This window comes from Clarias gariepinus, chromosome 7, assembly GCF_024256425.1.
Source record: "Clarias gariepinus isolate MV-2021 ecotype Netherlands chromosome 7, CGAR_prim_01v2, whole genome shotgun sequence".
Taxonomy (NCBI): domain Eukaryota; kingdom Metazoa; phylum Chordata; class Actinopteri; order Siluriformes; family Clariidae; genus Clarias; species Clarias gariepinus.
Genome location: NC_071106.1, coordinates 5797714 through 5823724, shown reverse-complemented (window position 1 = coordinate 5823724; position 26011 = coordinate 5797714). Strand labels below are relative to the sequence as shown.

The 26011-nt window shown below is 39.6% G+C and overlaps 1 protein-coding gene and 1 pseudogene across 1 annotated transcript; both read right to left on the bottom strand.

The window, feature by feature from the left end:
- Positions 1-365: 365 nt before the first annotated feature.
- On the bottom strand, positions 366-6421 carry LOC128528144 (extracellular calcium-sensing receptor-like; annotated as a pseudogene).
- A 1882-nt stretch (positions 6422-8303) lies between these two features.
- Positions 8304-15184, bottom strand: LOC128528084 (extracellular calcium-sensing receptor-like). Its single transcript, XM_053500832.1, has 6 exons — positions 14937-15184; positions 12823-13099; positions 11521-12354; positions 9761-9970; positions 9486-9609; positions 8304-9208 (listed from the first exon to the last, which is right to left on the bottom strand). Exons 1-6 carry the CDS (start codon positions 15182-15184, stop codon positions 8304-8306), a joined length of 2598 nt encoding a protein of 865 aa, XP_053356807.1.
- Positions 15185-26011: the final 10827 nt, after the last annotated feature.

The window sequence follows — 26011 nt, the reverse complement described above, 5'->3', positions numbered from 1 at the left end:
ATAATATTATTATATAATATATTTTTATTATATTAATATATTATTGTTGTCATTGTGATCACATCGCTCAATTTTACTTAAAGAAAGACCCTGACTAAGACATCTTCTTTTTTTAATTTTTTTTTTATAAAAACAAAAACTGCAATTATAAAACAGAAAGAGAAAAAAAAGGAAATCTTGTTTAATATTGGGTTAACATTAATAATCCTCATTTTGCCATTTCCATCAATCTCTGCATATATCTTAAAGTGCCATTCATTGATGCCTTAAACTTTGAACATTTATTATAATTGGTGAATGAGAAAACAGTAACTATCATAACGAAGATCTTTTGAAATTTGGAAAACCCTCTTGAAATTTGTTCTCTATTGTCTTTTTCCCATCAGAAATTTCTTGCTGTTGTTTTCCAGGTTTCAGTAAAATAATGTAAAATTTTGGATCAAATATACAGATAAGGAGTCCGAAACTGGAAGCCAGGATGGCAAATATCTCCACAGCGACACTGTACTTTCCTGGTGAGCTGACGTATGCTGGAACGAAAAGTGATCCACACAGCACAGAAGATTAGCATGCTGAGAGTGATGAATTTTAAAATTATCTGAAAGTTTTCAGGCAAAGAATGCTAGTAGGGGCCAAACAGCAGCTAAAAGACCAATCTAACCCAAAACCAGAGAAAAGCCTGTCACTGACCCCACCATGCACTCTAAGATGATCTTTGACCCTTGAATGTCTAAGTTGTGGTGAGGAAAGGGGAACTGAGGGACAACCATACAGCACAAATAATCACCTGTATACAGGTAAAGAACAGAACACTTCCTCTTTGTTGCCCTGGGTCAAACCACTTCATAAGGGCTGCAGATCCAGGTCTAGCTGAACGGAATGCCACCAGAACCAGAATGGTTTTCACCAAAATGCCGAGATGCAGAGAACAAAACTGATCCCGAACTCTGCTTGCTGTAGTCTGCATGACCATAATGAGGGGACCGATAGGAGTCTGTCTGTAGTACTCAAAAACCACAACCACAGCTGCTGTCATCATGGCACCACACAGAGCAACAGTCGTCAAGGTAATGCCCACTGTCTCATCAAAGGAGAGGTACTCGACTTCACGTGGTACACATGCAGTCCTGTGGTGCAATGATAACGTTCTAGTGAGCCTGTAAAAAATATTACGTTGGGTCATTAGCTTTAAACTAAAATCTTTAGACTATATCAGGAAATACTTCAGAAGATAATTAAAATAATTTATATTCTGTGAAATACTGTAAAGTACAGTAAAACATGGTAGATTTGTGTGATGAGTTAGAATCAAAGCAACTTCTATTATGCCAGAATTTATTATTTTTCTATAGCTGCATATCCTAATGTGTTGTATTTCTCTTATATGTTTTTGGTATTTATTCAAATATGACAGATTTTAGTTTAAATTTCAAATTCAAATTTTATTTGTCTCATACACAGTACGATATGCAGTGAAATGCTTAGACAACTGCTCGTGACCTAAGAATAGGAATAGGAATATTCCTTTGTGCACACTTTGGGGGCATTTAGCATTGCACACTGTGGCTGTGTAAGTGGCTTTTATTTATATATATATATATATATATAAACAGACTGATACTTTGCAATCTAGGATAAAGTGCATTAACCTAAGCATACAATGATGAATTAGATATTTGGAGTGTACTGTTAGAAAATTAAAAATCCACTATGGTATAACACAATTTAAAAGTGGTAGATTATTTAACTAAATTTTTTTTTTCCGAACAGCCAGTTACAGCCCAGTCCTATTTTATTCCCTACACAATTAGTTTAATATAAATGAAACTATAGATCTTAATTTTTACTGAGCATAAGAAGAATTAATGTTAGGGAGTACTGTTACCAAAAAACATTCCACTTTGTCATCACATAACCTATTTGTGAATTACAGTTTTTTCTGATTGCTTAAGCACATTTTTTGTAACTATTGGCTATTTTTGCAAAACTCTACACACAAATAAGAAAACCTTTCACCCAATTATCAAAACATTTTAGTTCTCTTGCAAAAGAGTATACATCTTGTTTAACTCTACAAACCTTTGTAAAAATGGTATTTTTGTACCAAACAGTTAACACTAACCATCATATTTATAAGCACACAAAGTGCCAACTACACACTGATGGTATAAATAAAAAACACATCTGGCTTTTGCTTTCTCTGTGCACAAGGTAGGTGAATTTGAAGTAATACTTTTGACATAATTTTGTCATACAAACACACAAGGATTCAAATTTTACTTACTGTAAGTATGAATGTTTATTCATACATATCAAAACGAAGCACAAAAAAACATACAATTTCACTGAAAGAGAGAGAGAGAAAAAATATCAATCATGTCGTCTTTCTGGGTCCGGCCACAGAATTTCATCGACATCACAAGCAATGTCTTCTTGTCCAAGGCACCGTGGAAAATATCTTCTTGAGTGCCGTATCCAGGCCTGACATGATGCCTGGTCAATATCCTTACATGCCTCTTCCATTGCCTGTAAAAGAGCCATGCGCTGATGGGGATGACGGTCATAGACCTTCCAGCGCCAGGCAGAGAAGAATTCTTCGATTGGATTCAGGAATGGAGAATATGGGGGGAGGTTTAGTACAGTAAAGAGTTGGTGATCTGTGAACCAGTTGCGGACCAAAGCAGCCCTATGGAAGCTAACATTGTCCCATATGATAACATATCTCATCTGCTCTGCTCTCTGAACATTAGTGAGTGTATGATATAGGGTATCCAGGAATGTAATAATGTGTGCAGTGTTATATGGGCCCAGGATTGCATGATGGTGCACAACACCATTTTGACTCATAGCTGCACACATAGTTATATTACCACCACGCTGTCCTGGCACATTGATTATAGCACGTTGTCCAATAAGGTTCCTGCCACGTCTCCTTGTTTTAGTTAGGTTAAAACCTGCCTCATCTACATAAATCAGTTCATGACCCATGGCATCTGCCTCTAGCTCCATCACTCTCTGGAAAAGACAAAACAAATGCAGCACAGCAGGTTCATACACAGCACTACAGGATGGACTTCCACATTCAGTACCAATGATATTATAGCTTACCTGAACATATTCATATCGCAGTTGTTTTATGCGCTCACTGTTTCTTTCAAAAGGGACTCTGTAAATTTGTTTCATTCTTATTCTATTTCGTGCCAGTACACGAGATAATGCAGAGATGCTCACGTTGTTTATGTTTTGGAATGTGAAGGTATCCTCTATTATGCGCTGCTGTATTTCTCGCAGCCTAATGGAATTATTGGCCAACACCATATTGACTATATGAGTCTCTTGTTCTTCAGTGAACATTCTTTGTCTGCCCCCAGATGCTGGATTTCTAGCAACTCTGTAAAGTAACAAATTCAGTTTTTACATGTCAAGTACTGTATTGTTTTTCATTAGGGTATGGTGCTACTAGAAAACTTACTGTAGTATGAAGTAACTGTACTAACCGATTCTCATTTCGAAATGTCCTTATGATACTTGCTACAGTGTAGCGGCTGAGGTTAGGCTGAACCCGTTGGCCAGCTTCCCTTAGGGTCATTCCATGGTTGATTACATGGTCTACTATTGTTGCTCTGATGTCATCAGGAATTCTGATTCTTCTTATCCTTCCTCCTTCCTCTTCACCTCCTTGTCCTCTTCCTCTAAATTAACCTCCTAGTCTTTGTCCTCCTCCTCTTCCACCTGCTCCTTCACGTCCTCGTCCTCTTCCTCTTCCTCGCCCTCCTCTAATTCTCACTCTTCTCAGTCTGCCCTCCATTGTTCTCCACATTGAAAGCTTACCTGTGGCTTATTTATAGTGCTCAAGCTGATTGCAAAGTGAACTAATTATATAAAACTGTTTTCACATGTGCAGTGTGGTCAAACAGTTACACAAAAAGTGTAAAAAATGTCCATAAATGTGTATAGTTTTACTAGGAGTGTTCTGATAATTTGGAAATTGTGTGTAAAGTACTGAGTTGTGTTTACAGTTCTGCAAAAGGAGTGCTGTGGATTAGATTGTATTTATACATTTGCAAATTGTGTGTTATAAAAGTGCAAACTGTGTGCAAAGCAGTGTTTGTGCTTTTAATTTTGCAAACTCAGTGAATAGTTTTTCTACAACTATTAATAATTTTAGAAATTGTGCTACAGGAATCATTATTACTGTTTAAGCAATCAGAAAAAACTGTAAGGAAAGGTAAGTACATTTAGTATTTCAAATGACGCATTATAAATAATATAATGCGAGATTTATTTATTGATGTTTATTATGTAGTATATAAAAATATTTAAAGTGCTGACGAATGCATAGATGGAATGCGCAGGGTTAGGCATGCACAGTAAAGTTGAAAGAGAGATGTTCTGTGTGTTTACAAATAATGTGGAAGCTTTCACTAATAAAAGTCAAACTAAGAAACGTTCTAAACTCCTCTCAGGGAACCGATTTACCAGAGACTGGAGCCCCCTCTTATGGTTTATAGCCCCTCTTACAATTGTATTACAAATTTAAAAGAATATAGATAACAGTTTGTTTTATAAATAACAGAATTACCTGTTGCGCAGTGATGATGTCTGGAGATGAGCAGTTTAAGGTCATGGTGGGGTCAGAACTGTCAGGTGCAGTGCATATGCAGCAGCATTAACAGCCAGAATCATGTTATAAGTGGCCCCTAAGTTGGATACATCTGTAACACTATTCTGAAAATCCTTCAGACTCTCCTTCCCACTGCATGGTGGTAAGCCACTCTGGGAGTCTACCATGTTATTCAGCACTGGGCTGCAGCCAAATCCCATAACTCTCTCAGGATTGTGTCTTGAGGATACCAACTGGGATGGAGCTCTCACAGGCGTTTCTCAAATCCAGGAATTGGTGCACTCCTAACAACCACTCCTAATGTGCCTTGAGCAATGGCTGTGAGGTCAGGGTTGCTCAAGAGAAGGTTACTGGTACACCAAACCTCACTAGCCGGGTATTCTACATCCTTATCCCACACAAATACAATAATCACATGAGCAGATGAGCTCTGCATCATCTTCACAGCACGATCCACATCTTTGCCAACCTCTCAGGAAAGATAGTGCTGACAAAATGCCCTCCTTGAACGCTTGCAAAGCCGGGAAAACATAGTCTTTCCTCCACCACAGCACTAACCCAGGACTATCCAAAACATTTAGCCATCTGGACCATGGTGCGAGCCTGATGCATGTCTCTTGGGATGTGAGAAAGAAATTTGGATACTCTCCTCTGTTACTGAAACACATACATGTAGCCAGATAGCTGACCTGAGGGATAAACAGAATATTTTTTAAACTTTCTTGAAAATGGTGATCAACATTGTATGGCTAAAATAATCTAAACATCTGACTTTAATTTTAGATGTGCTTGTTGAATATTCCATCCCAGATGTTCTCTATTATGAGCTTTATTCATCAGAAAAGGCCCTTCATGAATTCGAATGTGTTTGCGTACAGTATATTGCTTTTTATAATGCACACTGCCTATTTAATTGCCTTGCTCAACATGACACTCAGCATTGGTACCACTGCACAGGACCCTCCTGAAATCTGAACAAACAAGCAGATGGAAATAATACTTCACTGAGATATAACCCTGCAACATCCAACACACATACTCTGTTTTAGAAAATAAAAATCCCAATTTCTTTTTTTTTATCCATACACACCTATACTGGTGTTACTAGATTTAAAACATTTTGTATGATTGTAAAAATTACAGCGCAAAATGTTTTTAAGAATTGACAACAATTGAATGGAATTAACTTTCTAAAATTGCAAATTAAACAAAAAGTTTTTTGTTTTATGTATGCATAACATTATTAAATATATATAAAATATTTGGAAGGCTAAAAAATCTTCAAGACAAAAACTGATTGTGGACAGATGAACTAATGAAAGAATAACATGGTTAATGTCAAAGATCTCCCTGAGTTAGAATTGTCAGAATTGTCTCTAGTAAGGCAGGTATGATGTTCACTGCAATACAGAGATTTGTGTCCTGTAAAAGCAACCAGGTACAGAATGTGTGTTTAATTCTTTTGTTTGCATGTCATATTGCAACAGAACTGTTAAATACTGTCTTCAACAAAATTTCAAATATACTCTCATAAAGGATGCTTTATTTGTACCCAATATATATATTTCATCTGGAAATGTGTTTATCTTGTGCACATTAATCTAATATTAATCTAAATCATAGTCATGGTAAATGACAAGTGACTTGCCTTACAAGTACATACACTATACAGTACACTTTTAACTGCAAATTTTTATTATTATTATTATATAGAAGCTTTATCCTAAAAGTCATGCTTATTTTGCTGTTTTATTTTTGCTAGTAGCTGTCTCCATGTTTTTGTTTCAGGTTACCCATACCCTATCTTAATGGACAGCTTTGTCATTTTTTATTTAGTATCAATCCTATTACACACTAAATTGATAGTCTTATTCAGTTTAATCTTTGCTTTTCAGCAAAATTTTTGCTTTCTTTTTAAGGTTGGCACCAACAAGGTGGAATACCTCCAGCAGGCTGAAGTGTCAAGGCCGTACCCTACATCCTGACGTTGGGAGATAATGACCAGCGCTGCTCTCAGGCATTCGTCATTCTGGTGGGACAGGCTCTGGAGCAATGCACACTACTTGGGGCGGTTGATGTGTGCTTCAAGGCATTTTATATTTTTAACATTAACTATCAAAAGCAGTGTGCTCCTGTATGGGAATTTTTTGGTAAGAGAGTAAGTTCTCTTACTTAGAAATCATGTGGGGTCTACAATTTTCAGCATGGGTGCATTTCCACTGTGAGAGATGGAATCTAAAAAGAAAAATCCAGGAATCACATTGTATGATTTTTTCAACAATTTATTTGTGAATCATTGTGTCAAATAAGTATTTGATCATTTGCTTATCAGATTTCTGACCCTCAAAGACCTGTTATTTTGAGCAATTAGGTTTTAATAGAAATGTTTAGTATTAAAAAGCTATTTTTGCTAAATATCAAACCCCGACCCTGGAGGTGCAAGGCGACTGTGCTTACCACTAAGCCACCGTGCCCCCTCTGATAAAACTATACATTTATAATTTTTTACAAAGAGCATTCAATTTAAACTGGGACTTTTAAATGTTCAGAATAACAGAACACACTTATCAGAGTAAATGCTCCCTTTATTTCTCTATATAATCCCCTGCTACACTAATGCACATATCTCAGAGTTTGAATACTAGCAAGGTAGAAGGTTTTCTGAGTATACCAGAGCCATGATGGCACTGCCTGTTTAAGAGTTATATAATAAGATTTATTTCACATTCCGACCCTTATTCAAGATAATCAAGAAGTGGGGGCGCTGTAGATCTGGCAGCTCTATGCCTGACTTGCTAGCTAAGAAGCTATCGATTCCAGTGTTAGATGAGACAGCATACTGTACATGAAAAAGAGAAAAAGGAAAGAACGCTTTTAATAAAATAAAACGTTTTGAACAAAGGAAGCATTTGTTGCAACAAACATTTATTACTGTAGAACATAATAATCACTTTTGAAGTAATTCCCACATTATAATAATTATATTATAATAATTATATTATAATAATTCCCACTTTATACTGTATCTGTCACACAGGAGGTTTATGGAGTACACACACGCACTTGCGCGCGCACACACACACACTTAGTACATGGTGCATGCATCATATAATGTCATTTACATGAAATCTTGGGTCTGAGAAAGTATTTATATTATTATTATTATTATTATTGTCATTATTGGTAGTACGGTGCAGGTTAGGTTAATTGGTGTCTGTGTATTTGAGTGAGTAAGTGAGTGTGTGTGTCCTTCAAAGCATTGACACCTTGTCCAAGGTGCCCCATCTAGCGTCCGAGACCCTGTATACAAGATATAGCGTTACAGATGATGAGTGAGTGATTATTTTTTAAACATTCTCTCACATTACTGTTCTATTTGACTTTATAAAAGTACTCTGTGCCAAAATTTTTATATCTTTATTAAACAAACAGCAATTATGAACAGTTTACATAGTAGAAATAGAACAGTTAGCATTAATTTCACGTGGAAGTAAATATTTAATTCATTTAAAATTCACCACCATCAATTTAAAATTTGACACTCTGTGGGTATCTATTCATGATCTTAATTTCACTTAATTGTTATGAAAAAAAGCATGTACTATGACTGTTAAACTGAGTTCCATTATTTATGAAAAAGCATGTAGCGCAGAAACACAGTAGATGCTAAACCTTTTCTCTATTGTGTTTTTCCCATGAGAAATTTCTTGCTGTTGTTTTCTGGTTTCAATAAAATAATGTAACATTTTGGAGCAAATATACTGATAAGGAGACCAAAACTGGAAGCCAGGATGGCAAATATCTCCACAGCGACACTGTACTTTCCTGGTGAGCTGACGTATGCTGGAACGAAGGTGATCCATACAGCACAGAAGATCAGCATGCTGAAAGTGATGAATTTTGCTTCATTAAAATTATCTGGAAGTTTTCGGGCAAAGAATGCTAGTAGGAAGCAAACGGCAGCTAAAAGACCAATGTAGCCCAAAACCAGGGAGAAGCCCGTCACTGACCCCACCATGCACTCTAAGGTGATCTTCGACCCTTGAATGCTTAAGTTGCGGTGAGGAAAGGGGGGACTGAGGGACAACCATAGAGCACAAATAATCACTTGTATACAGGTAAAGAACAGAACACTTCCTCTTTGTTGCCCTGGGCCAAACCACTTCATAAGGGCTGCAGATCCAGGTCTAGCTGAACGGAATGCCACCAGAACCACAATGGTTTTCACCAGGATGCACGAGATGCAGAGAACAAAACTGATCCCGAACGCTGCTTGCTGTAGTCTGCATGACCATAATGAGGGCTGACCCACAAACACCAGAGAACACAGAAAGCAGAGTTTGAGTGACACCAGGAGCAGGAAGCTCAGCTCTGAATTATTGGCTTTGACGATAGGAGTCTGTCTGTAGTACACAAAAACCACACCCACAGCTGCTGTTATCATGGCACCGCACACAGCAACAGTCGTCAAGGTGATGCCCATTGTCTCATTAAAGGAGAGGTACTCGACCTCACGTGGTACACATGCAGTTCTGTGACTGTTGGACCAGAATTCTGGGGGGCAATGATAACATTCTAGTGAGCCTGTAATAAAGATAACAAGCCAAATAAAATAAGATAAACATTTAGTTTGGTCCCTAGGTTAACCCTAAAATATACTGTGGTTTTTAGCATACTAAATTTACTATATAATGTTATTTAATAGAATGACATTACACACACACACACATATATATATATATATATATATATATATATATATATATATATATATATATATACATATGTGTGTGTGTGATGTAAAGAGTAATTGTTTTCATGGCCTTGGCTGAAAGTGTTAATTGAAAGGACATTTAATAACCTGTGACATTGCTAAATTCTCCATCAGTGCAGGGCAGGCAGTCAAAGCAGCAGACTGGAAGGCCTTTCTTCATAGCTTTGCGTGTCCCCTGGGGGCATTCTGCGGTGCACATAGACACAGGCACCTACAATTATCAGAAAAATATCAATTGTAATTAGTTTACTGGTGATGCTGAGTGGTTAAAACAGTCAAGGAGAAATGAGGTTTCTGCTGAGGTTGTTGGGGGGGGGGGGTCAAGACTTTTGCACACTACTGTATATGTGAATCATAAATACCTTTTTTGAGTTTCCTGTCCAGCTGATTGCAGATTCGTTAATCATAAGTTTAGACCCCTCCAATCGGCCAACGAGGACATATTTCAAGGCTCCTCCAGGACCTCTCTGCCAATTCACTATGTCATAGACAGCTGGAGTCTCTCCATCTTGAAAATAAAACTTCTCTCCAAGCTGCGTTGTGAACTTCACCAGTTTAAGGTGTTCTAAGAGCTAGGATGACAGGAGAGGGGCGCAGCAAGTACTATGACATTTTGCATAACCAAAACCTAACATTTCAAATTTAACATGATATGAGTTTGTTCAGTTATAGGACTTTTAGATTGTTCATGAGCATATAGATATCATTTAATAAGCAAATAATGTTTATGTTCATGGCATCAATCATAATAATAATAATCACTAACTGTATTTTTCCATTGTAATATGCAAACATAAATTTAATTCAATAATGCCAAATCATTTAATTAGATTCATCAAAAGTTGATTAATTTAGCTTATTCACTGAAACATGTGAAACAGATAGTTTTTATTATGTTTGCCTAAATAGCATGGATGAAATAAAAATTGTTTGCGAGTAATGCGGTTTGCGAGTGTTCCTCAAGACGAGCAAAGATTTTTAATAAATTTTGACTTGGAAAACGAACAAATCCTGGTTTACGAGTACCGAGTATCATGTATCACGCGATTCTTGTTTGACGCAGAGCATTACAAAATTATTACTGAGCCAATGTTTTTTCTCCCTCTTGTGCTGTGGAAATATGGTTAATCGTCTCCCTTGCTGGGTCTTCTCTTACTGGTTACTACAACACGGTGACCACGTGTGTGTGCGTAAAACATATTTTATTTTGTGTTTGTATGTGTCTGTGCGCACACGCATCATTGGACACTGTGCCCCACGCACACGCACACAAACACACACACAGACCCCTCCTACTTTCACCTTCACAGAAACACACTTTTTCTCTTTATACTACACAGAAACACTGATCTGTCGCGATTCTTTTCAAAGGTTAAGTGGAGGTTACTTTGTTTTATTTTTACATTACAGCCGTGACTCCGTTAGTGTGTCACTCAATCGAGTGTCATTGAAGAGATTTCTTGTTTATTTTTCTGATAAAACAGTGTGTCCGTTGTGTGCGCCATGTGTGTCAAAAGAGTAGAGGAAGGCTAACTGTGTAAGACGAGAATGGGGAGAGGGGAGCTTACTTTAGATTCACACATGCATACACAGCACCTGCGCACACAAATGGAAACACTTATCTGTCTGGACTTTTTTTTTTTAAGGGTAAAGTGCAGGTTAATTTGTTTTTTTTTTTACTTAATATTTTGTGTTAATTCATTTTATGTATTAATTTTTTTGGGCTGTTAAACAAATAATTTGAGTTTACATTATTTCTTATGGGACAATTTACTTTGGTTTACGAGTGTTTTGAAATACTAGCCTGATTCTGGAACAAATTATGCTCTAATCCAATGTGTCACTGTATAACTTTAATGGCAGGCATTTAGGGCATGAGATGCCTTTTAAATAATAGTTTAAAACTTTTCATCTTCATTTGTGGTTTAATAAATGAAATGGTTTGAAAAGAACTGTTACAGTACAAGAAAGTAATACCCTGTGTCATTACATGACTTAGTTGAAGATTATTTTCAAGTTTATGAATCATAGCATTATAAATTACTGTAACTATCATGAATAAAATATTATTTTAAATTCAGAATAATGCATAGGATATATACATTTTGTTAATCAGCATTACCTTTTTTGCAGTGATAATATCTGGAGATGAGCAGTTTGGGGCCATGGTCAGGTCAGAACTGTTAGGTGCAGTACAATGCAGCAGAGAGTGCAGTGCATATGCAGCTGCATAAACAGCCAGATACACATTATAAGTGGCTCTTAAATTGGTGACATCTGTAATGCCATTTTCTACTGCCTCCAGAGTCTCCTTCCCATTGCATGGTGTTAAGCCACTCTGGGAGGCTATAGTGTTGTTCTGCACTGGGCTGCAACCAAATGTCTTCTCCCATAAAACTCTGAGGACCATGTCTTGAGGATAGCGACTTGGATGAAGCTCTCGCAGGTGTTTCTCAAGCCCAGGAATAAGTGCACTCCTAACAGCCACTCCCAGTGTGCCTTGGGCAATGGTTTTTAGTGCAGGGTTGCTCAAGAGAAGGCCGCTGGTACTCCAAATCTCACTGGCAAGAAACTGGCGATCTGTGACATTTCTGCGAACCACTTCAATGAGGAACACTTCCACATCTACATAATAAGCAAATACCATGATCACACGAGCAGATGACCGCTGCATCACTGTCACAGCACGATCCACATCTTTTGCCCGTCTTTCACGGTAGATAGTGCTGACAAAAGCTAGGCAGATGCTGGTACCTTTTGTTTCCTCCCTAAATGCCTGTACTGCCTGGAGCCCATAGTCATTGTCCCCTACCACAGCACCAACCCAGGTCCAGCCAAACCGCTTGGCCATCTGGGCCATGGTGCGAGCCTGATACACATCACTGGGGATGGTCCGAAAGAAATTAGGATACTCTCGTTTGTTACTGAGGCATGCACATGTAGACAGGTAGCTGATCTGAGGAATGAACAGAATATGCCAAACTTACACATACTGTATATATGAATAAAACAAATACTGGGAACTGAAGATCAACAGTACCTTCATAATGATTTCTGCTAACTTTCTAGTCTTATGCATTTTGTTTACCTTAATTCCTTTTTAGATTCAACATTCTAAAGCAAACTTTGCCTGTCCCTTAAACTGTTACATGGACCCCTCAGTACAGAATTACTTTATGAAAATGATCCAGTTACTTAAATACTAAGTATTTGTAAAGTCAAATACCCATAGTAACTCAATAACACACATTAACAAACATGATCATCTTGTGTCTTGGTATTTCCACATATATCCACATTAGAAAACTGGAAAATTGTGGACTCATGAAAGCAAATGTGGGACCCATAATATTAAAAAATTCATTCATCTCTGAATACAATAACTCACTGCCTATTTTATCACTTTGCTCATTATGACACTCACCATTGGTACATGCATTGGACTTAGAACTCTGGAAAGTATCATACTCTCTGTGGAAGTAGCTTCTCCAATGATAATTTTGGTAGGTTGGGTGGTTTTACAGGTACCATTCCCTCCACTAATCAAAGACATGACTGCTCTCAGGCTATAAGGATAGCGTGAGCAGCTGTCCATGATACGGTAGCCCAGTCGAACCCCTGGCAGCAAAGAAGGGTTTCTGTTAATCTCATCCACAGCAAAGACAACAGCCTGAGCCCACTGCACAGGACTCTCCTGAAATCTGGGACAAGGAGAGAGAGATAATAGTTTACTTGATTTTTTTTTTTACAGTAAAACCAAGCAGTTCTTATTTTTATCTGGAAAAAAATGTGTTACATATGTTAATTATGTACTTGACTGACATTCTGTAGCATTTCCAAGTTAATGAAAAAATGAGTTTGAACATATAACATATTTTTGTGTGAATTATACTGTCAGTCAAAAGTTTGAACATCCCTTCTAATGCCATGGTCTTTACTGATTAGTATTTTTTTCTACACAGGTTTATCAACATTAAAACCAAAAATACCAAAATATGTAATAATCCTTTGAAAAGTTGATATTAATATGTGTCTGCTAACTCTAAAAGTTTCGGTCCTGCTTTCCTTGAAAGGTCTTCATGAGAGCCAATTTCTTCATGGTGCTTGATGGGTTTTGCAAATTCACTTAACAATAAAAAACTATTGAATTAGAAAATGTGTCCAAACTTTTAAATGGTACTGTATATGATGCACAAGTCAGAAAACAAACATTTATGTAATACTAAATGTTAACGGGGCCAGGGGTAGCTCAGTGGTTAAGGCATTGGACTACGGTTCGGAAGATCCCAGGTTCAAACCCCACAACCACCAAGTTGCCACTGTTGGGCCCTTGAGCAACGCCCTTAACCCTCAACTGCTCAGATGTGTAATGAGATAAAAATCTAAGTCGCTCTGGATAAGAGCGTCTGCCAAATGCCTAAATGTAAAATGTTTTTTTTGATAGCGTCTATCTATCTATCTATCTATCTATCTATCTATCTATCTATCTATCTATCTGTCTGTCTGTCTGTCTACAAAGAGTACCCGATCATGTTAAAATTTAGATTTAAAAAAAAGTTTGTTTGTTAGGCTCTTTGCGTATAGATTATTTTACTACATACAAAACTAATTATGTTTTCTTCTATATTTGCTCAATATTTTAGCAAGTAAAAGTCATCAGCAGAAGATCAAACTGATCTCTAAGTCTTTACAGAGCATATGACAGAGCCTGTGCCGGTGTAATTACATTACGTGTGCATGATTATGCATCTCATAAGCTCTGTGTGCACCAGATAGTGTCCTTGTGATGTTATGCAAATACTGTAGGATTTTTGTCTTTAAATATTTCAGATTGTACAAGCAAATTTACATCATGCTCTATTATTTTCACATGTGGCTAAAAAATATATGATTACTAAACTATATCATTAATGCATGTTGGGGTGCAGTCATTTAAGTTAAATACCAAAATAAAATACGTTTCATAAACATTTCATAAACATTTGTCTAAACATACCAAATATACTGCTCAGTTTTTTGTTCCTGAACCTTTCACCAAGAGAACATTATTTATAAGGATACTGTTTTTGCATTTCAGTCGATCAGGCTAATATATAAAGGATCTCAATAACAATTCTAAACGTTCTAATAACTTTCATAACATAACAAACCGGATATAGCATGATTACATAATGTAGCAGATGAGGTGAAGCAGAAAAACATCATTCCATTCATGTTAGCTGCTGTACACTTTAAAGCCCCAAAATTATTTCAATTGGGCTCACATTTAAACTCTTTCATAACTATATTGTTTTCTTTCCTAACACAAATTAGGTAGGAGATAATTAAACATTTTTGACCTCTGACATTTTGACAGATCAACTAAAACAGAATCAGCAGACTGTACAACTTGTCCAATATTGTCACAAAAAAAAATATATAATGTTTATGCACTGAAGAAAAATGAGCCAGGATTTTCTGTAGAAAGAAATACGAATCAGCCAAAAATCACATGTCAGATAACTTTTTAAAAAGGTATACTGTCAGGCAGCAACTCACTCATAGCAGGGCTGCAGATATGGCTCTTCGGAGAAGCTCAGGTCAAGGGTTGGTGGCAGCATGTAGAAATTGAAGAGTGCTCCAATGATCACATCTCCATCCTTAAAGAGACCCACAGTGTCGAGATGCTGTGCACGGTCCAGGTACACACACTTCTCCTCCTGAGTTGCCCCCACCACAATCTCACACACTGTCCATAGTAATAATACCAACAGTAATATACACGCTGAAAAGACTGCAGTGGTCATGAGATCAGGTGAATCTTTACAGCTCTGTCGGCAGCTTCTGATGGCAGACAGTTTCTGTAGCTATTTTTAATACCCATTAAATCCTAAGAGATAACAAGAGAAAGAAAAAAAAACATGGATTCAATTGTTGTGAGGAGATCCAAATCACACCTCCTTTTCCAAGATACAGAAATTAGAGATAATTGCTTAACAATTAAATATTAGCACACATGAAATGTTAAAGTTACTTAATTTTTTTATCATATATATATATATATATACAGTGGTGTGAAAAAACTATTTGCCAAAGATAAACTATTATAAGAAACTATTAGTCAAAGATAACACAAGTAAACACAAAATGCAGTTTTTAAATGAAGGTTTACGTTATTAAGGGAGAAAAAAAAACTCCAAATCTACATGGCCCTGTGTGAAAAAGTGAATGCCCCCCCTTGTTAAAAAATAACTTAACTGTGGTTTATCACATCTGAGTTCAATTTCTGTAGTCACCCCCAGGCCTGATTACTGCCACACCTGTTTCAATCAAGAAATCACTTAAATAGGAGCTACCTGACACAGAGAAGTAGACCAAAAGCTAGACATCATGCCAAGATCCAAAGAAATTCAGGAACAAATGAGAACAAAAAGTAATTGAGATCTATCAGTCTGGCAAAGGTTATAAAGCCATTTCTAAAGCTTTGGGACTTCAGCGAACCACAGTGAGAGCCATCATCCACAAATGGCAAAAACATGGAACAGTGGTGAACCTTCCCAGGAGTTGCCGGCCGACCAAAATTACCCCAAGAGCGCAGAGACAACTCATCCGAGAGGCCACAAAAGACCCCAGGACAACATCTAAAGAACTGCAGGCCTCACTTGCCTCAATTAAGGTCAGTGTTCACGACTTCACCAAAAGAAAGAGACTGGGCAAAAACGGCTTGCATGGCAGATTTCCAAGGCGCAAACCACTTTTAAGCAAAAAGAACATTAAGGCTCGTCTCAATTTTGCTAAAAAACATCTCAATGATTGCCAAGACTTTTGGGAAAATACCTTGTGGACCGACGAGACACAAGTTGAACTTTTTGAAAGGTGCGTGTCCCGTTACATCTGGCGTAAAAGTAACACAGCATTTCAGAAAAAGAACATCATACCAACAGTAAAATATGGTGGTGGTAGTGTAATGGTCTGGGGTTGTTTTGCTGCTTCAGGACCTGGAAGGCCTGCTGTGATAGATGGAACCATGAATTCTACTGTCTACCAAAAAATCCCGAAGGAGAATATCCGGCCATCTGTTCGTCAACTCAAGCTGAAGCGATCAAATCCACCTCTGAATGGCTGAAGAAAAACAAAATGAAAACTTTGGAGTGGCCCAGTCAAAGTCCTGACCTAAATCCTATTGAGATGTTGTGGCATGACCTTAAAAAGGCGGTTCATGCTAGAAAACCCTCAAATAAAGCTGAATTACAACAATTCTGCAACGATGAGTGGGCCAAAATTCCTCCAGAGTGCTGTAAAAGTCTCTTTGCAAGTTATCGCAAACGCTTGATTGCAGTTATTGCTGCTAAGGGTGACCCAACCAGTTATTAGATTCAGGAGGCAATTACTTTTTCACACAGGGCCATGTAGGTTTGGATTTTTTTCTCCCTAAATAATAAAAACACCAAACCATTTAGTGTATGAATGTGAATGTCACATAAAAAAGGTGTTGGAAAGACCTTCAGAGTTCTCTAGAGAACATTTTGTACTATATTTCCAAATGTAATCCATGCATCTTGGGTTTGTGTCATTAAAATAAATGTAAATTAGAAATGAATGATATTTGCAGTCTTTATTAATTTATATGGAAAGAAATAACATGGACAAAAAAAGGAAGTTGTCACACAGGTTTTACACGATTGTGTGGGTGCAAATTATTGGGCTGCATAAAGCAAAGAAAAACAACTGAGAATATATGGAATTAATGGAACTGGGTTAAGAACCCTCCAACACATTATTAAAACAAGGAAGGATAGTTCTGAACTGTAAACTTTGTGGAAGAACTGATTTATTCATTTATTTTAAATCACTTAAACACTTTGTTTTTGTCACAAGTTGCATGGTAAAAAAAAAAAATCAACGATAAAGCTATAGTTATGTTCAATAGTGAAAGTAAGAGCATTTCCATACAAACAAAGTTTGAGGAGAACTTACCCGATTGGAAGTAAATAGCTGCATGTCCATAAGAAAACCACTTACAAAACCAGAGTTAGAGAGACTCTGAGAAAAATGGCTTTAATTTGCTAGCCAGCAAAGATTGGACTTTGGAGCAAGGTCATGTTTTCTAATAGACCCTATTCCAGAGTTATGAGTGCATCAGGGTAAGAAGGGAAGCACATAAAGCAATGCACCCATCATGCATAGTGTCCAGTGTACAAGCCTCTGGAGACAGTGTTATGATCTGGGGTTGCTTCAGTTGCTTAGGTCCAGACTTAGCAACATCATGTGGCAATAAAAGGAAGTCAGCTGATTACCTGAATGTGTTCCAGGAGTGTATACAGTGAAAGAGGCTAGCTAAGAAGAAGTGGGACACTGAGTGGACTGAAGAGAGTAGAAAGGACTACAGGGAGATGCAGCATAAGGTGAAGGTACAGTAGAGGTGACAAAGGCCAAACAAAGAGTATATGAGGACTTGTGTGCTAGGCTGGATAGGAGGGAGCCTGTAAGGAGGGAGAGGTGGATCTGTACAGGTTGGCGAGGCAGAGAGATAGAGATGGGAAGGATGTGCAGCAGGTTAGAGTGATTAAAGATAGAGATGGAAATGTACTGACAGATGCCAGGAGAGTGAGGGGAAGATGGAAAAAGTACTTTAAAGAGTTGATGAATGAGAAAAATGAAAAATGGCGTTGAAGAGGATGAAGAGTGAAAAGGCTGATGGTCCTGATGACATACCTGTGGAGGTATGGAAGTGCTTAGGAGAGGTGGCAGTAGAGTTTTTGACTAGTTTGTTTAACACGATCTTGGAGAGTTAGAGGATTCCAGAGAAATGGATGAGAAGGGTATTGGTCCCGATTTTTAAAAACAAGGGAGATGTGCAGAGCTGTGGCAATTACAGAGGCATAAAACTAATGAGTCATACAGTGAAGCTGTGGGAAAGAGTAGTGGAAGCTAGGTTAAGGGCAGTGGTGAGCATTTGTGAGCAGCAATATGGTTTCATGCCTAGAAAGAGTACATCAGATGCAGTATCTGCTGGGGGAGAGCTACAGAGAAGGTAATAAAGAGTTGCATTGTGTCTTTGTAGATTTAGAGAAAGCGTACGACAAGGTGCCGAGAGAGGAGCTGTGGGGTTGTATGAGGAAGTCTGGAGTGGCAGAGAAGTATGTTAGAGTGGTGCAGGACATGTATGAGAGCTGTAAGACCGTTGTGAGATGTGCTGTAGATGTGACAGAAGAGTTTAAGGAGGAGGCTCTGAGCCCCTTTTTGTTTGCTTTAGTGATGGACAGGTTGACAGATGAGGTTAGACAGGAGTCTCCATGGACTATGATGTTTGCAGATGACATTGTGCTTTGTAGCGAGAGCAGGGAACAGGTCGAGGAAAATTTGGAGAGATGAAGGTATGCTCTGGAAAGCAGAGAAATGAAGGTTAGCCGCAGCAAGACGGAACACATGTGTGTAAATGAGAGGATCCTAAGAGGAATGGTGAGCCTTCAGGGAGCAGAGGTAAAGAAGGTGCAGGATTTTAAGTACTTAGGGACAACAGTCCAGAGCAATAGAGAGTGTAAAAATGATGTGAAGAGGCGGGTACAGGCAGGTTGGAATCGGTGGAGAAAAGTGTCAGGTGTGTTGTGCGATAAAAGAGTATCAGCGAGAATGAAAGGAAAGGTTGGAGGTAGCAGAAGATGTTGAGGTTCTCCTTGGGAGTGACAAGGATGAATAGGATCAAGAATGAGTTCAGCAGAGGGACAACCCACGTTAGATGTTTTGGAGATAAAGTCAGAGAGACCAGATTGAGGTGGTTTGGACATGTTCAGAGAAGAGTTGGTGAATATATCTGTAGAAGGATGCTGTGGTTGGAACTGCCAGGATGGAGGTCTAGAGGAAGACCAAAGAGGCGATTTATGGATGCAGTGAGAGAGGACATGAAGTTAGTTGGTGTGAAAGAAGAGGACGCAGAGGATAGGGTTAGATGGAGGCAGATGATTCGCTGTGGCTACCCCTAAAAGGGAACAGCTGAAAGACAAAGAAGAAGTAAGTCTACATACTGATAACGATCAGTCAAATGGGATCTGAGCCAGGAGAGGGCTGTACCTTTTATACTACATTTTCTAATCTGTGAAGAAGAATACTATGATCAATGGTGTCAAAAGCTGGACTGCAGTCAAGTAATACAAGCATAGTTACAAAACCCTAATCAGAGGCCAATATGAGGTCATTTACTACTTTAATGAGTGCTGTCTCTGTGCTGTGATGAGGCCTAAATCCTGACTGATACAGCTCATGTATGCTATTTCTTTGTAGATATTAGCATAGCTGCTCCGCTACTATCTTTTCCAGAATCTTAGAGATAAAGGGGAGGTTTGATATCAGCCTGTAATTGGACAGCTGACAGGGGTCGAGGGTTTCTTAATTATCGGTTTAATAACTGCTAATTTAAATTTTTTTGGAACATACCCAATGCTGAGTGAGGATTTTAATTATTTTCAACAGCGGTTCTGTTATTGCTGGTACTATGTTAAGAAAATGTGTCGATATAGGATCTAATATACTGGTTGATGAATTCGCAGGAGAGATACGTGAAATTAGTTTATTCTCTTCAAGGGGAGTAAAGTATTCTAGGTTCCAATCTTACATGGTTAGTTTAACATGTGCATCAATAACATTGTCTGGTTTCAAAGCCTCAATTTTATGCCTGATATTTACAATTTTAGTCCTCACTATTGCACAATGTTGTTGTAGAGATTTCCGCAGTGATCTTATTTCTGGTTAATTTGGCTACTGTATTATTGCTATTATTTTTTATTTCATTTCATGTTTATTTTATTTTATTCTATGTAAAGCACTTTGAATTACCACTGTGTATGAAATGTGCTATACAAATAAACTTGCCTTGCCTTGCCTTACTGTATTAAATAATAGTTATTTTCTACAAGAGTGGAGAGATACGTGGATTTAGCTACACTAAGTGTTTTTCTATAGTTCAGGATGCTCTCCTTTTATGCTATTTGAAATACTAACAATTTAGTTCTCGTGTAAGGGTCCGCCACTAGAGGTCACTGTTTTTCATTTTGTAGTTTTTTTGTTGGCTGACTCAGTTTCCGAGCAGGCACCTTGGTCAGGTGATGCGAGTGCACACCTGAACCGAGGTAGCCATAAATCCATCTCTATAAATAGCTGTTTAGACTGGGAAACTGGGTCGAACATTTTTGGGATCACCACTGTTACTTGTGTGGGCATTTTGTTTTAGTTTGTTTTTGTTCTTTGTTTAGTTTATTTTGATTTTGGGCTCTCTTATTGGCAATGTTTCTGTGTATGTTTTGTGTGTCTGTGTTAGTGGAGCTGATTCAGTCCTGTCTTAAATGTATGTAAGTACTGTGGTTGTTGTTCTTGTGTGTTTAGCTAGAGTCAGGTAAGTAGTTAGGTGTGTGTTTGGCTAGGAGCATGTTTAGCTAAAATCTATGTTGAGTTACAGTAACTAGCATGCTTCTAGCCATAGCCCCTTTGTGTCTCTAGCTGTCCTGTGTTTCCTATCCCCCTAGTGTCCCAGTGTGCCTAGCTTTAGAGTGCCGCCCCTCCTAGCTTTGGAGTACCAACTAGCTTGTTAGTGCCGCCTCACTTAGTCTTGGCGGGCCGCCTCGCCCAGCCACTGGGTATCCTCTGTCTGTGTTTCTGTGCCCCATTCCCTAGTGTGTGTTAAGCTATTAGGTAACTGTAGCTTAGTGCATGTTGGGGCTAAAGACATGCTTAGCTAGGTGTATGTGTAGCTAACTGTCAAATTAAAATTTTATTTGTCATACACAGTACGATATGCAGTGAAATGCTTGTACGACTGCCGGTGACCTTAAAAATAAAATAAAAACTATATATAAGCAAACTTTACAAATAAGGGCATGTAAAAATATTACAAATATAGAAATATGGGAATATATATATATATATATATATATATATATATATATATATATATATATAAATAAAAAAATGTTTTAAAGTGGCATTAAAATGTTTTAAAGTGGCAAAGTGTCATGTGCAATGGCAGATAAACATGTATTGTATAAAGTGACTCATGAAAAGTGACATGTGCAGTGGCTTCAGATATGTAAATATGTATTGCATAAATGTGTCCATTATTGTCCAGTCAGTGTCAATGTTTAAAAGATATTACTCCTGTGTGGTGTAATGTGATTGAGAGACCTTATCACCTGCGGGAAGAAGCTCCTCCTCAGTCTTTCTGTGTTGGCCTTTAGGGAGCAGAATCGCTTCCCAGACCGCAACAGAGAGAACAGTCCATTGTTGGGATGGCTAAGGTCCTTCACGATCTTCCTGGCCTTGGTTCAGCACCGCTTGCTGTAGATCAAGTTCAGGTCAGGGAGCTCGGTGCGGATGATGCGCTCAGCTGATCGCACCACCCTCTGTAGAGCTCGTCTGTCCTGCATGGTGCTGTTCCCGAACCAGGTCGTGATATTTCCCGTCAGGATGCTCTCTATGGTGCAGGAGTAGAAATTCCTGAGCACCTTGAAGGGCAGTCTAAAATCTCTCAAGCGTTTGAGGTGGTAGAGACGCTGCTGGGTGTTTTTCACCACGGTGTTAATGTGACAAGATCATGACAGATCCTGCGTGAAGTGAACACCGAGGTATCGAAAGCTGTCCACTCTCTCCACTGGGCTGCTGTTGATGATGGGGGTCTGGTAGTTCCTCTCCTGCTTTGTACTGAAGTCCACTATCACCTCCTTTGTCTTGCTGACGTTTAGGAGGAGATTGTTCCTCTGGCACCAGTTCTCCAGATTTCAAATCTCCTTTAGGTAGGCCGACTTATCATTGTTGGTGATCAGGCCCACCACGACAGTGTCGTCAGCAAACTTGATGATGGCGGTGGAGTTGGTATTGGCCCCGCAGTTGTGGGTGTACAAAGAGTACAGCAGGGGGCTCAGAACACAACCCTGGGGGGCTCCAGTGCTGAGAGTGAGTGAGGCTGAGACATGTCCGCCCATCCTTTCTGCCTGTGGTCTGCCAGTCAGAAAATTGGAGATCCACCGACACATTGATGAGCTGAGTCCCAGGTGCTCCAGCTTGTTGGTGACTGTGGAGGGAATTATGGTATTAAATGCAGAGCTGTAGTCGATGAAGAGCATTTTAACATAATTCCCCCTTCTAGTGTCCAAGTGAGTAAGTGATGTGTGGAGGAGATGAGAGATTGCATCGTCTGTGGAACGGTTCTGGCGGTATGCAAACTGTAGTGGGTCGAGTGGGTCCGGTAGTGAAGAAATGATGAAGTCTCTGACCAGGCGTTCAAAGCACTTCATCACTACTGAGGTGAGGGCTACAGGGCGATAGTCATTGAGAGAAGCAGGATGAGGTTTCTTCGGGACAGGAACAATGATGGACTCTTTGAAGCATGTGGGGATCACCGACTGAGATAAAGAGATGTTAAATATCTCTGTGAACACAGGTGCTAGCTGGTCTGCGCAGGCTCTGAGAATACGGCCTGAGATGCCGTCTGGTCCTGCTGCTTTCCTGGTGTTCACTCTCTTGAAGGCTCTCCTCACGTCATGCTCGATGATTTCCGGTGCTGGCAGTGTCTTCCTGTCTGCAGCCGTTAGCACCGCTAGCATTAGCATCGCTAACGTCTTTAGCTGCAGCCTCGAAGTGAGCATAGAAAGTGTTCAGCTCATCTGCCAGAGTCAAGTCCGCGTTCGTCATACCGGATGTTGGTGTTTTATAATCCGTTATTGTCCTTAGTCCCTGCCACAGGCTCCTAGAGTCACTCTGTTGAAGCTGTGACTCTAGTTTCCTCCCATAGCACTTCTTCGCCTCGTCCACTGCTTTTCGGACGTTATATGATGCAGCCTTGTACGGTTCCATGTCCCCCAACGCAAGTCCTGTGTTGTAGGCAGCGGTGCGAGATCTTAGAGCGTCGCAAATGGTTTTATCCACCCACGGCTTCTGGTTGGGAAACGTTCTAATAGTCTTTTTCTCCACGTTATCATCCGCTATTTTTCCGATGAATCCCACAACCGCTTCCGTAAACATGCTGACGTCATCATCGAAGCTGTTTCGGGTCTCAGTCCCAGTCTGCGTCATCGAGTGCGTCCTGTAACGCGGCCACCGATTGGTCCGTCCAGTGCGCGACCTCCCTCTGAACTGGAACTTCCTGTTTTAGCCTTTGTTTGTATTTTGCCATGAGGAAGATGGCGGCGTGGTCGGATTTACCAAACGGAGAGCGAGATTGTGCCTTGTAGCCGTCCTTGACTGTGGTGTAACAGTGGTCCAGTGTCCTTTCACCCCTGGTGGGGCAAGTGATATGTTGATGAAAGTTCGGTGCTGCACGTTTGAGGTTGGCACTGTTAAAGTCCCCCGCCACGATAAGTGCAGAGTCCTGATGCTGTGTTTGGTGTTGTGTGAGTGCCTCATGCAGCTCGCATAAGTCAGTGTCTGTGTCCGCTTGTGGTGGAATATAAACGGCGCTGATTATGACCGATGTAAACTCTCGAGGTAGATAAAAAGGACAAAACATGATGGACAGTAGTTCCAGATCGCGCTGTTGCACCAGCTGCTGTTCACCATTAAACACACATCATCAAAGCAGAGGAGATTGCAGTCCTGAATGTCTCTCTGGAACTTTACCCTGGCCCTGAGGTCATTGAGCTTGTTTTCCAGTGACTGGACATTGGCGAGCAGGATGCTAGGCAGAGGTGTGCGGTGTGCACGAGCTCTCAGCCTGTTCCTGATGCCGGCTCGTTTCCCTCGAGGCCACCGCTTCGCGTCGCGTCCATTGTTCTCTCTCAGGATCTCACTCGGCCAGCTCGGATCCGGGGTTAAAAATGTTGAATTGTGAGTACATTGTACACCAATAGAAACAAGAGTGTCTCTATCATACCTAATGTACTCCATGGTCGTAATTTTGCCGATTTTAAAACACTGAAAACTAACTTAAAAAACAAAAACAGAGGAAAGGTGGTCGGAGCAGTCGTGACGGCAGCCGACCTTACCGGCGCCATCTTGAAATGAGTCTTTCTACATTCTTGCTTAGCTCGGGGAACAGACACAGTCTCAATACAGTGAACCCTGATTGACGACTCTATGCAGCTAGCAGGTTTAGCCTGTCTGTCTGCTTCCTGGCCTAGCCTCTGGATTGTCACCAATTAACAAGGCCTCTTCTGACACTATGGACTATACTACAGGAAATGAGAGCAGCAACTTCCTGAGTGGGATGGATACCATCCCGCGCTAACAGGCCAGCTTTTTCCTCAAAGGTCTTCCAATTGTCTATTGTCACCATAACCAGTTGTAAGCTATGTCGCCACGTCACATTGGGATGGGACCAGAGCATATTACTTCATTGGACATTACAGAGGTATTTAAAAGCAAAGGCAAAGTTACACTTACTAACCTCTGACTAACAAAGGTGTATATTGTTAGCTCCAGCATCTTTGAGAACCTATGCTGTCCTAGAGCCCTAAGATTTTCTGCTGTGTCAGGTGCTCTGGCTCCCGGGATACACTTAACCACTGCCCTGGGCGCCCCTAAAGGCGTGGCTAATTTCACATGCCTCAGTATAGGGTCCAGATATAACCAGAGCTCTTTCAGGTTTTTTAGCGGGTAAATCACTGAGGAGAGCAAACCTGTTGGACATGTGAAGCGTAGAAGAGGTGTGCTTCGGTGGGCCAGCCTTAGCGTTAGCTTTGGCTGAACGAGTATGCCGCCGAGTTGTCACCCACTTGCCCCGCTTTGAGGGCTCTAATGCTGGAGTCGGGGGCTAGTTATCCCCGTCTGCAGCACCCAGACTTTCCGCTACAGGAACACTGCTCTCGCACTCTCTAACCGTCTCTAAAGTCTGGATGTGCTCCTCTAGTGCTAATATCTTCTCCGTCAGAGTGCTCACTAACACACACCTATCACAAGTAAAATTATCCTGCACTCTACACTTTACACACTGGACAAGCTGAATGTTGTCCATTATAGCATACCTGAGTCGGAGTTTAGTTGTTTGGAGCTGAATTCTGTTATTTGTTCTTAGACGAAAGAAACTTGAGCGTTTTTTCAAAAAGCGCAAAAAAAAAAAAAACGGAAAAAAGACGAAGCCCAATGGTATGAAAATTTAAAAAAGGGGGTGTTATTAATAAAATATTATTATTGTATAAACAAAAAAGCTATATAAGTTAAACGCTGATACAAACGCGAAACTTTCGTGGCAACGATACAAAAACATGAAGCTACGTCACCAACAAGAACCTGCAGGACAAAGAGTAAAAGTTTTGCGCGTCGCTGCTTAGTAGAACCAGTCAGAAGAGGATGAAGAGTGGAAAGGCTGTTGGTCCTGATGACATACCTGTGGGAAATGGAAGTGCTAAGGAGAGGTGGCAGTAGAGTTTTTGACTAGTTTGTTTAACAAGATCTTGGAGAGTGAGAGGATTCCAGAGGAATGGAGGAGAAGTGTATTGGTGCCGATTTTTAAAAACAAGGGAGATGTGCAGAGCTGTAGCAATTACAGAGGCATAAAGCTAATGAGCCACACAATGAAGCTGTGGGAAAAAGTAGTGGAAGCTAGGTTAAGGGCAGAGGTGAGCATTTGTGAGAAACAATATAAGAAGTACATCAGATGCAGTATTTGCTTTGAGGGTGCTGGTGGAGAAAACAGAAAACACAGAGTTGCA